General features: G+C 37.4%; 1 protein-coding gene across 2 annotated transcripts in view; it reads left to right on the top strand.

The window, feature by feature from the left end:
* Positions 1–13,046, top strand: part of LOC308341237 (acyl-protein thioesterase 1) — a 91,300-nt gene that overhangs the window by 12,935 nt on the left and 65,319 nt on the right. For both annotated transcript variants that reach the window (XM_080801041.1, XM_080801040.1), the window contains exons 3-4: positions 10,588–10,653; positions 12,602–12,649. In XM_080801041.1, the coding sequence (XP_080657167.1) occupies positions 10,588–10,653; positions 12,602–12,649 (114 nt within the window). The remainder of the gene's footprint in view (positions 1–10,587; positions 10,654–12,601; positions 12,650–13,046) is intronic.

Consider the following 13,046-nt stretch of genomic DNA (forward strand, 5'->3'; position numbering starts at 1 on the left):
TAGTTCTGTTGATCTGCTCTACTGTTCTTTTGGTTTCTATTTCATTGGTTTCTGCTCTGATCTCTATGATTTCTCTTCTCCTGCTGGGTTTAGGTTTTCTTTGTTGTTCTCTCTCCAACTCCTTTAGGTGTAGGGTTAGGTTATATATTTGAGATCTTTCTTGTTTCTTGAGAAAGGCTTGCATCGCTATATACCTTCCTCTCAGGACTGCTGTTGCTGTGTCCCACAGATTTCGAACAGTTGTGTTTTCATTTTCATTTGTTTCCATGAATTTTTTCAGTTCTTCTTTACTTTCCTAGTTCACCCATTCACTCTTTAGAAGGATGCTCTTTAGCCTCCATGTATTTGTGTTCTTTCCAACTTTTTTCTGGTGATTGAGTCTAGCTTCAGAGCACTGTGGTCTGAAAATATGCAGGGAGTGATCCCAGTCTTTTGGTACCAGTTGAGACCTGATTTGTGACCCAGGATGTGATCTGTTCTGGAGAATGTTCCATGTGCACTAGAGAAGAATGTGTATTCTCTTGCTTTGGGATGGAATGTTCTGAATATATCTGAGATGTCCATCTGGTCCAGTGTGTTATTTAAGGCCTTTATTTCCTTGTTTGTCTTTTGCTTGGATGATGTGTCCATTTCAGTGAAGGGGGTGTTAAGGTCCCCTACTATTATTGTATTATTGCTGATGTGTTTCTTTGATTTTGTTATTAATTGGTTTATATATTTGGCTGCTCCTGTGTTAGGGGCATAGATATTTAAAATTGTTAGATCTTCTTGTTGGACTGACCCTTTGAGTATATGGTGTCCTTCCTTATCTCTTATTATAGTCTTTGGCATAAAATCTAATTTATCTGATATTAGGATTGCCACCCCACGTTCTTTTGATGTCCATTAGCATGGTAAATTGTTTTCCCACCCCCTCACTTTAAATCTGGAGGTGTCTTTGGGTCTAAAATGAGTTTCTTGTCAACAGCATATTGATGGGTTTTCTTTTTTTATTCATTCTAATACCCTGTGTCTTTTGATTGGTGCATTTAGCCCATTAACATTCAGGGTAACTATTGAAAGATACGAATTTTAGTGCCATTGCATTGCCTGTAAGGTGACTGTTATTGTATACTTTCTCTGTTCCTTTCTGGTCTACTACTTTTAGACTTTCTCTTTGCTTAGAGGACTCCTTTCAATATTTCCTTTAGGGCTGGTTTGTATTTACAAATTCTTTTAGTTTTGTTTGGCCTGGAAGCTTTTTATCTCTCCTATTTTCTGTGGTAGCCTAGCTGGATATAGTATTCTTGGCTTAATGTTTTTCTCATTTAGTGCTTTCAGTATATCATGCCAGTCCTTTCTGGCCTGCCAGGTCTCTATGGATAAATCGGCTGCCAATCTAATATTTTTACCATTCTCCGTTACAGACTTCTTGTCCTGAGCTGCTTTCAGGATTTTCTCTTTGTCACTAAGACTAGTAAGTTTTACTGTTAGATGATGGGTGTGGACCCATTTTTATTTATTTTGAGGTTGGTGCTCTGTGCCTCCTGGATTTTGATGTATGTTCCGTTTGCCATATTAGGGATATTCTCTACAATAATTCACTCTAGTATACTTTCTGCCCCCCTCTCTCTTTCTTCTTCTTTTGGAATCCTAATTATTCTAATATTGTTTTGTCTTATGGTATCACTTATCTCTTGAATTCTCCCCTCACGATGCAGTAGTTGTCTCTTTTTTGCTCAGCTTCTTTATTCTCTGTCATTTGGTCTTCTATATCACTAATTCTCTCTTCTGCCTCATTTATCCTAGCAGTAAGAGCCTCCATTTTTTATTGCACCTCATTAATAGCTTTTTTGATTTCAGCTTGGGTAGATTTTAGTTCTTTTATTTCTCCAGAAAGGGTGTCTTTAATATCTTCCATGCCTTTTTCAAGGCCAGCTAGCACCTTGAAAATAGTCATTCTGAATTCTAGATCTGACATATTACCAATGTCTGTATTGATTAGGTCCCTAGCCTTCGGTACTTCCTCTTGTTCTTTTTTTTTGTGGTGAGTTTTTCCGCTTTGTCATTTCATCCAGATAAGTATACATGAACAAGAGAACATAATACTAAAAGGGTGGCAAAGACCCCCCCAAAATGTATGCTAACTAAATCAGAAGAGACCCCAAATGGGGGGAAAAGAAAGGGAGTAAAAAGAAATTTTAAAAATATATATGTATATATATTAGACTGGTGAATAGAATGGAGCCACTCACTTGGTTTTGGGTGTATTTTGGTCTCTTAGAAGAAACTACCTCCCATAATTTTAAAGAAAGAAATAATATGTATTCAAAAATAAGGGTAAACATGATGAACAGATGGAATATGATTGTAAAGATGAAAATCTAAAAAAAAATTCTGAAAAAGGAATTGATAAGTTGGTTGGAAAAAGAAAGAAGAAAAAAGTGAAGAGAATTTGCTCGGGCTAGAGACTAGAACAAAGCCCTGTGCTAGATTTTGGGTATATTTTGATCTATTAGAAGAAATGTATCCCAGAATTTTTTAGGAAAAAAAAAAAAGACCCTGTATGTATACAAGAAATAAAGTTAGATACAACGAAGGATAAAATATGACTGTAATAATGAAGGTTTAAAAAGATTTTTTTTTTAGAAAGGTGTTGTTAAGATAAACTAGTTATAAAACGTTAAAAGAGGAAAGAGGAAAAGTTAAAAGAATTAGAATAGGAAAAAAAATAAAATTAAAAAAATTTAAGTTGTCAAGACTAAGGAATCATAGGGAGAAAGCCGTGAATTCCATGCTTTGTTTTCCCCTAGCTCTGGAATTCCACTGTTCCCTTTGATCAGTGAGCTTGGTCTTGGCTGGATGTTCTTGCTGATCTTCTGGGGGAGGGGCCTGTTGTAGTGATTCTCAAAATGTCTTCAATGGAGGCGGAATTGTACCACCCTTGCCAGGGGCCAGGCTAAGTAATCTGCTTGGATTCGCTTTCGGGAGCTTTTGTTCCCTGAATGCCCTCCTGTAGAGCTCTGGAGGACGGGAATGAAAATGGCAGCCTGCCAATCTCTGCCTAGAGTAGCCAAGAGCTCGGGGCCCCAGTCCTCATTAGGCCCTTGGAGAAAAGGGGTTAAATTATTCCCATCTTCCTGGTCTCAGGCTGCTCCCTGAGCTCACCCGGCCTGTGACCGAGTGTTTCTGTCTCTGGTGCACAGCCCCGTTTGGAGTCTCCAAACCCTGCAGATTCCTGCCATGCTGCTCTTTTGGTGGAACAAGGTGGGTCTCCCCGGATCTGCTACTTGCGGGGTCCCTGCTCAAAGAGCAGTGTTCCGACTGTGCGACAGATCACAGTTTAAGGTAACCCCGAGCTGAGAGCTCCCTCCTCGGCTCCATCTCTGTAATTGGTTTCCCCACTGTGTACCTGCAAGCTCTGCTACACTCAGACACCCCCAATCCTTCTGTGACCCCGCAGGATCTGAGACTGCTGTGTCCCTGCGAGAGCTCCACCCCTGTTAGCCTCTGGAGTGATGTCCCTCAGCGGAGCAGACTTTTTAAAGTTCGGATTTTGTGCTCCATTGCTCCACTGCTTGCCAGGAGCCGGCCCCTCCCACCCCAGGTCTGTCTCCCGTTGCTTCAGATTCACTTCTCCGCACGTCTTGTCTTTCAGAAAGTGGTCAGTTTTCTGTTTCTAGAATTGCTGCTCTTCTCTCTGATCTCCTGTTGGGTTTGTAGTTGTTCGGAATGGTTTGATAACTATCTAGCTGAACTCCTGCGACCTGATATCATCTCAGTCTGCTACTACTCCGCCATCTTGACTCACAATTCACCAGTTACTAGATTTAGGGTCCATCCTAATCTTAGCGAATCTCATCTTGATCCTTAACAGATTACATCTGCAAAGAGCCTCTTTCCAAATAAGGGCACATTTTGAGGTTCCAGGTGGAAAATAATTTTGGGGGGACTGTCCAGTGAACTTCACCAAAGGTATTCTCTCCGCTGTTTGTGCCCTTGTGGTCTCTCACTTTTGGTTCTTTCTGTATATTTGCAGTTTTCTCTGCTGACACACTTTCCTTATCACTCCAAAATGGATCAACCCAGCTCTGACTTTTTATCAACCCTAGTTCTGGTGTTTTTTTTAAGAATCTGACCCATCTTGGGTGCCTGTGTGGCCCAGTCGGTTAAGTGTCTGCCTTTGGCCTGGGTCATGATCCCAGGGTCTTGGGATCAAGTCCTGTATCAGGCTCCCTGCTGAACAGGGAGTCTTCCTGTCCCTCTACCCCTCTTCCCACTCGATGTCTCAATCTCTCTCTCTCTCAAATCAATACATTATTTAAAAAAAAAAAAGGATCTGGCCCATCTTGGGTCACTCTGCTCTTAGCCAGGTAGTTGGTAAGACTCACTAGGACATGTAAGGGTAATTCCATGGCAGTGATATGCTACTTGGACATAGCTGGTGATGAGTTGTATTTCTTATGGAATCTTTTGAGTTTTTAGTTCCACACCATTATTACTTTGGAGTAGTGAACATTATGAAAATGATGTAAGTTACTTTGTAGTCTTTTCTAAAAGGACAATTCAAAAATAAAATAGAGTGAACTTGTAATATTTCTTGGGATATGCCTTGAAATTCACTTTCTGAACCCACAAAACCTTTGTGTGTGTCTGTTTCATTTTCTTTTTGTTTCTAATAATTAAGTGAAATACATTCTCATTGATCTAGGTTTCTGAACATTAGATTCTATTTAACTGAAGCTTTGTGTAGACTTCTTAAATCTTGACAAATCCACCGACTTTGACAATTATCAAAAGGACAAGTTGGCCATACTTTTGTATAATTCAGTTATAGTCAAAGATTTTTATAATCTGTGGGGACCTTTGAAATTATCTAGTACAACCAGCACAGATTATGGGTAGGAAAACAGAACTGGAAAGGCATTGGTTCTCATACTGTAGCATGCATAAAAGTCACATGGAAGGCTTGATTGTTGGTCCCCACCACCTGAGTTTCTGATTCTCTGGGTTTGGGATTGGGCCCAGGAATTTGCATTTCTAACAAGATCCAGAAGATTCTGCTGCTCCTGGGACCACACTTTTAAAAGCCAGTAGACTGAACTGAGGCCACACTTCTTAAAGGCACAGTGGGGACTAGAACTCAAGATTCCTATTCCTTTTTATTATTTCTTAGTATTTCTTACGTTCTTAGTATAAAAGTTCTTAGTATTTCTAGTGTAGAGGAGTAGTTGGCAAACAGTAGGCCACAGTTCAATTCTGGCCTGCCACTTTTTTAAAACTTACTTAGTTAATGTTATTTATTGATAATATATAATTCACATCCATAAAAGTCACCCTTTTAAAATGTACAATTCCATAGTTTTTAGTATACTTACATAGTTGTGGAACCATCATTACTATGTTAATTCCAGAATATTTTCAGCATCCCTAAAGGAAATGGCATACATGTTAGCAGATAGTCCTCATTCCCTTTACTGGCAACCATTAATCTCCTTTCAGATTCTGTGGATTTGCCTGTTCTGGGTATTTCATATAAATGGAATCAGGTGATATAGGACGTTTTGTGTCTAAATTCTTTCACATAGTGTGTTCTTCAGGTTCATTCATGTTGTAATGTGTACCGGTATTTTATTTCCTTTATTGCCAAATAATATTCTGTGGAGGGATATCCATGTATTGATCTTAGGATATACCATGTTTCTTAAATTCATCAGTTGATGAACATTTGAATTGTTTCCACTTTTTGGCTATTAGAAGTAGTGCTACTCTGAAAATCATTTGCAAGAATTTACCTAAACACAGGCTTTCAGTTCACTTGAATAATTGCTGAGTCAGTGGTAATTGTTTAACCTTTTGAGGAACTCCCAGACTGTTGTCCCCAGTGGCTGTACCATTTTACATTTCTACCAATAGTGTATGAGGGTTCTGATTTCTCCACATTCTCACCAGTATTTGTTGTTATCTTTTTTGATTATAACCATCCTATTGGGTCTAAAGTGTTAATCTCATTTTGGTTTTTAATTACACTTCCTAATGACTAATGATTTGGTCATCTTTTCATGTGCTTATTGGTGATTTATATATCTTCACTAAAGAAACATATATTCAATACCTTTGCCCTTATTTTTGTTATTTCTTTTTAAAGATTTTATTTACTTATTTGACAGAGAAAACGAGAGGGAGCACAAGCAGGTGGAGAGAAAGAGGGAGAGGGAGAAGCAGGTTTCCTGTTGAGCAAGGAGCCGGGTGCGGGGCTCCATCCCAGGACTGTGAGATCTTGACGTGAGCCAGAGGCAAACGCTTAACCATCTGAGCCACCCAGGCACCCCAGAGCACAACAGTTTTTAATCCTGATGAGTTCCAGTTGATTTTTTTTTTTTTTTTGGTTGCTTGTGCTTTTGGTGTTTATATCTAAGAAATCATTCCGTATCATTGGTACCAAGCTTCTTCAGTTCTTAATCTTTTATGACATTGTACATTTGTGCATGCTCTCAAAGCTCTTTCTCTGTCTCCATGTATGTATGTATATACTCATTATCTAGTGATCAAAGTCTTTTTTTTTAATTCTTTGAGATCAGCCTGATGGAAGCATGATCTTCCATCATCACTAATTACTCCAGTGTTGCCCACGCGTGAGGATACTGTACCTGACCAGCATACGGCACTCCAAAGTAGGAAATCAGCATTGATCCAACACTACCATCCAGTCCAAAGAATCCATTCAAGTTTTTCCAGCTTTCCCAATTATGTGTTTCCTTCCTGGTCCAAGATCCTTTCCAGTAATTTGTGCTTTATTTAGAAACAGTTTATTAGCCTTTCCTATCCTTCACATTTTTAAAATGTGGAGCCTACCTCTGTACGTTCTATAGAGTGACCCTCAGGTTGAATTTAATGTCTCATGACTGGATTTAGGTCATTTATTCCTTTTTAATTCTTTTTATAATGGTTTGGGTTGTAATTTGATTACCACACAATTCACCCATTTGAATTCTGCAGTTCAGTCTTTAATAAATTCACAAAGCTGTGAAACCATTTTTATCATTCCAAAAGGAAACCTTGTACTCTTTTTTACCCCCAAGTCCCCTAGGTAACTAAGCTTTAGTTAGTTTAGTTTCTTTCTTTATTTCTTTTTTTTAAGATTTTATTTATTTATTTGACAGAGAGAGAGACAGCGAGAGAGGGAACACAAGCAAGGGGTGTGTGAGAGGGAGAAGTAGGCTTCCCACCAAGCAGGGAGCCTGATGCGGGGCTCGATCCCAGGACCCTGGGATCACGACCCGAGCCAAAGGCAGATGCCCAATGACTGAGCCACCCAGACGCCCACTAAGCTACTTTATTTCTATAGATTCAGCTATCCTGGACATTTCATATAAATGGAATCATAATATAACATATGGTCTTTCGTAATAGGCTTTATTTACTTAACATAATATTTTTAAAGTTCATGCATGTTGTAATATATATAGGAATTTTATTCCTTTTTATTGTTCATATCATATTGTTCATATCATATTCCTTTGAGTAGAATTCCTGGGTCATATGATAACTTCATGTTACTAGCAGTATGTGAAAATTCTGCTTTCTTCCCATCCTCATTAACACTTGTTATTGTCTTTTTGATTATGGCCACCCTAGTGGGTGTGAAGTGGTATCTCATTGTGGTTTTATTTGCATTTACATAATGACTAATAAGGTTGAGGATCTTTTCCTGTACATGTTGGCCATTTGTGTATCTTTGGGGAATTGTCTGTTCAGGTCCTTTACCTCTTTATTTTTAGGTTGTCTTTTTGTTTGTGGGTTTTTGTGTGTTTTTTAAGATTTTATTTATTTATTTGACAGACAAGAGATCACAAGTAGGCAGAGAGGCAGGCAGAGAGAGAGGAGGAAGCAGGCTCCCTGCAGAGCAGAGAGCTGGATGCAATGCGGGGCTCTGTCCCAGGATCCTGAGATCATGACCTGAGCTGAAGGCAGAGGTTTAACCCACTGAGCCACCCAGGTGCCCCAATTGTTTGTGGGTTTTAAGAGTTGTTTATATGTTATGGATACTGCATCTTTATTGAATATGGTTTGCAAATAATTTTCCATTCTGTAGTTTATCTTTTTCTTCATAGTGCCCTCTGAAGCATAATAGTTTTTAATTTTGATGATTAATTTTTTTTCTTCGTTGTTTGTGCTTTTAGTGTCTAAGAAGAAACCATGGCCAAATCCAACATCACAAGATTTTCATGTATTTTCTTCTAGGAGTTTTATAATTTTATCTCTTACATTTGGTACATTTTGAGTTAATTTTGAGTTATATTTTGGTACATTTTGAGTTAATTTTTTTGGTACATTTTGAGTTAATTTTTTTTTATGGTGTGAGCTAGGAGTTCAGCTTCATCCTGTTGCATCCCAGCTACTTTTGTTGAAAAGATTATTCTTTTCAAGGGGGCACCCTTTTCAGAAATAAGTTAACCATAAATGGCGGGTTTATTTCTGTATTTTCAAATCTGTTGATTTATAGATCTTTCCTTGTTTCAGTACCACTCTGTCTTTATTACTATTGCTCTGTAGTAGCTTTGAAACTGGGAAGTGTGAGTCCTTCAACCTTATTCTTTTTTAAGATTGTTTTGAGTCTTCTGGGTCTCTTACATGTCAACTGAATTTTGGAATTGGCTTGTCAATTTCTGCAAAGCCAGCTGTGATTCTAATAAAGATTGCATTGACTGTGTATATCATTTTGGGAGTACTGCCACCTTAAGAATATTAAGTCTTGGGCTTCTGGGTGGCATAGTTAGTTGAGCATCCAACTTTTGATTTCCCTTAAGTCATGATCTCAGGGTCCTGAGATGAGACCCTTGTCAGGCTCCACACTCAGCAGGGAATCTGCTTGAAGATTCTCTCCCTTTACCCCTCCTGCCACTTGCACACTGTTTTTTTCTACAATAAATAAATGAATGTTTAAAAAGAAGAATATTAAATCTTTTGGTCCTTGAACATGGGATGTCCATTTATATAAGTCTTTAATTTCTTTCAACATTTCTGTAGTTTTCATAATGAAGCTTCATATATATATCTCACGTTTCTACATACATATACACAAAAGACACACATGAACTCACATATAAACACACATGTACACATGCAAAGCACATGTACAACTCTAGAATAGTGCATGACTCATAGCTAGTGTTATGTAAGTGTTAAAATCACTTCTTTGTTATTAATTTTTCTGTATGTCTTTAACACTTTTGGGAAGGTGGATTAAAATAGAGAAATAGTTAATAGAAAATCATTTAACATTTATTTATTTAATTTCTGAAAAAGATTTGTTTATTTTAGAGAGAGAGCATGCATGTGCGAGTGGGGAAAGGGACAGAGGGAGAGAGCCTTCACACAGACTCCCCACTGAGCACAGAGCCCATCACAGGGGTTGATCCCACAGCCCATGAGATAATGACCTGAGCCAAACCCAAGAGCCTGCTTAACTGACTGAGCCACACAGGCACCACATTATTTATTTAATTTTAATTTTTAAATTTTAAGGTTTTTAAAATTTTAAATTATTTTTAAAATTTAAGTAGGCTCCATAACCAACATGGGACTTGAACTCACGACCAATGGAGGTCACATTCTCTACCAACTAAGCCAGCCAAGCATCGTTTAAGTTAATTTTACTTTATCCTTTAGTAAAAGTAACATGTTAGGGGATCCTATGTGGCTCAGTTAGTTAAGCAGCTGACTCTTGATTTCTCCTCAGGTCATGATCTCAGGGTCATGGGATCAAGCTCCACATTGGCTCCATGCTGGGTGTGGAGATTAAGATTCTCTCTCTCCCTCTGCCCCTTCCCCCCAAAATAAGAAAACTTAAAAAAAAAAAACATGTAAAAAGTATCAGTTATAATGTCAAATGTAAACAAGCAGGAAACTGTATGTATGTTTAGTATCCCATTTTTGTAAAATCTGTTATCTGTTTCTTAAGTGATAAACATGAAAGAATTGGAAAGAAATACATCAGAAGATTAACTGCTTATTTCTGGCTTGAAGGATTATGATGATTTTCAGGTTTTCTAGTATTCCATTTTGAACATGTATATGTACATGATACACACAAGTAAAGAATGTGAAAGTTATTTTTAGTAGTGCAGTAAACATGTAGAGTTTATTTATTTATTTATTTATTAGCATGTAGAGTTTAAGATAACGGATTTACTCCTGAGACAACTTTTGTCATTATATGGTAATTCACATTATATAATATAATGTGAATTGTATTATCTGTCTTGCCTACTTTTTTAGGCACATTGTTGTGAGATTATAAAGAGATCAGCATATCTGTGTTTTGTAAATTATAAAGCCTTATAGAAATATACGGAAGAAAACACACTGCTCTTCAGAAATCAGGAGACATCATCTTAACTTGTAGGTAAAGCTTGAGCTGTGTTAGCCTTTGGGTTGTTTCTGGTTGGTTGTGTTATTTCTCTACCATTGATGGTCCACATTTCTAAGATTTTATAAAGAGTTAACATTTATCCTTGCAAGTTTTTAAAAGTTATTATTCTGTTACTAATTTATTGGGATTTAAAATCGTGTCTAATGGCATCATTCAAATAATTTCTTTACCAGGCATGGATGGGCAGAAGCCTTTGCAGGTATCAGAAGTTCACATATCAAATACATCTGCCCACATGCGTAAGTATTTTAATCTTTACATTTGTGATTCAGAATCTGGAGAAGAATAATTGTGATAGCTTTACTTTCCTAGAAGAGGATTTGAATATAACCAGTTTTTATCCTTTTAAGTATTCAGTTTAAAAATAAAGATTAGTAAATTTTTTAAAACTAAACTGGTAACTTGGCTACATAGAATTTTTTTTTTCTTTTTTGTTGGGAAATTTAAAATAATGCTTTCGTGGAGGTCAGTTGAATTCAGGCTTAGAAAAATTCCTTTAGATACACAAACATCTGAGATCTAAGGATATCCCAGAAGGGGATTTATTTACTTGTCAGGTTTGTGAGAGATCTTTATTTACTATGTTGAAAACACTCCTAAATTTTATCAGCTAAAGGCAATGTGATGTCCTGTGGAAAGAACACAGGTTTTAAAGTCTGATAGATTTGGTTTCGAATTCTGAAAATGTTTGTGGATGTCTTGAGCAAATTCAGAAATTGCTGAGATTGGCAAGGTTTTAGGTCAAAAGGTTGCTGAGAGACAGTAGCTATGAAGGCAAATGGGATTAGATTCGTGCTAGTAGGTTAGTAATTCATCCTCAGAAGTGTTAGTAGCAGTAGAGCTGATAAATGTGAAAGAGAAAATGGAATGAGGAAAAATACCTGATGAGGTAAGAAAACTTTTTGTCCCCTTTTTATCCTGAAATAGAAGTTTTTGTTTTTGCTTTTGTTTTTAAGATTTTATTTATTTGACAGAGAGAGATCACAAGTAGGCAGAGAAGCAGCCAGCGTGAGCGGGGAAGTAGGCTCCCCACTGAACAGAAAGCCTGATGAGGGGATTAATCCCAGGATCCTGAGATCATAACCTGAGCCAAAGGCAGAGGCTTAACCCATTGAGCCACCCAGGTGCCCCTAGAAGCTTTATCTGACCTCCGTAGGCTACAGCTAAATACTATGGCAGGAATGGCTGTGTCCTCTGTTATTCTGATTCATCTATAAGACAGAATTCTTTTTTTTTTTTTTTTTAAGATTTTATCTATTTATTTGACAGACAGATCACAAGTAGGCAGGCAGAGAGAGAGGAGGAAGCAGGCTTCCTGCCGAGCAGAGAGCCCAATGCGGGGCTCAGTCCCAAGACCCTGGAATCATAACCTGAGCCGAAGGCAGAGGCTTTAACCCACTGAGCCACCCAGGCACCCCTATAAGACAGAATTCTTGATTGTGTTACTATTTCTGCTATATTGTTACTGGCCCCAGGATTGCTTTTATTTAAGGCTATTCCCGGTCTAGGGAAATTCATGTCCTCAAAGAAATTTTGATAAGATTTTGTAACCTCTAAGGTAGACTTGTTTCATGAATTAGAAAGTTAGTGGTGAGATGTAATTCTAGTATATTTTTCTTTTCTTTTGTACCTAGCTATATTCAGGTTATCCAGCAGATTTTTCATCACAAACCTGAATTGGGTATAGTGGACGCTTAGGCAAAACTTACATTTCCTGTATTTATCTAGAGGTCTCTTAAATAACCACGTACATAGATAAAACTTAGAATATAAGCAAAAATGTAATCTGACCATATGGGAATTGATGCTACTTATCTGTGCGGTACATTGCTCGTTTCCTTAAACCCTTAGCCAGAGTCTCATATTTTATACATTTCCAACTGTCTTGGTTACTTGTTTCCCTGGTCATGTCTGGTTTGAAAGTATTAAATAAAGGAGTTGAGAAAGGAAAATGTTTTTTATTTGCCAAGCTTAGTCCTTTCCAGCTGCTGCTCCATCTTCAGAATACAGGATATGTAGAAAAAATGACATAGGTGTGGATGCAGTGATACAGTTCATATGTTAAAATTGTAGCATACAGTTTTGTGCAAACCTCAAGTAATTATCTCTTCTTAATTGGTGAAATTTATCAGGTTTTATGCCTTGTTACATTATTCTTATTTTGCTGTTTTTTCCTTTCCCGCATAGACCAGTTATGCCTGTAACATTGAATATGAACATGGCTATGCCTTCTTGGTAAGTCAGAATTATTCAGTAAGAAGTTTTTATTTATACTTAACTTTTGTGGTTTTTGTTTGTTTTAACTGGAAATGCTTTTGTGTGTAACAATTCTTAATTATCTTTTTAGGTTGCAAAGTTACATAATTAACTTTAAATTTAACCTTAAACCTTCAAGTCTAACCTTAAGGTTTTGTATTTTAGATTCAGGGGTAACCTTAAGGAGCTGTACCAACAGGTAGAGATACAGGAGAAAATGGGTAGACAGAAATACTGTAGAAAATATCTCTTACTGCTTAATAAACCTTTACTGGTTTCAGTGACCCATCATTTGAATGATCCCATGTGGCATACACTCTAATTAAGCTGCAGCCTCTCTCCCTTCCAATTTCTTTTTTCTTTTTTTTTAATTTTT

This window comes from Martes martes, assembly GCF_963455335.1.
Source record: "Martes martes genome assembly, chromosome: 4".
Taxonomy (NCBI): Eukaryota; Metazoa; Chordata; class Mammalia; order Carnivora; family Mustelidae; genus Martes; species Martes martes.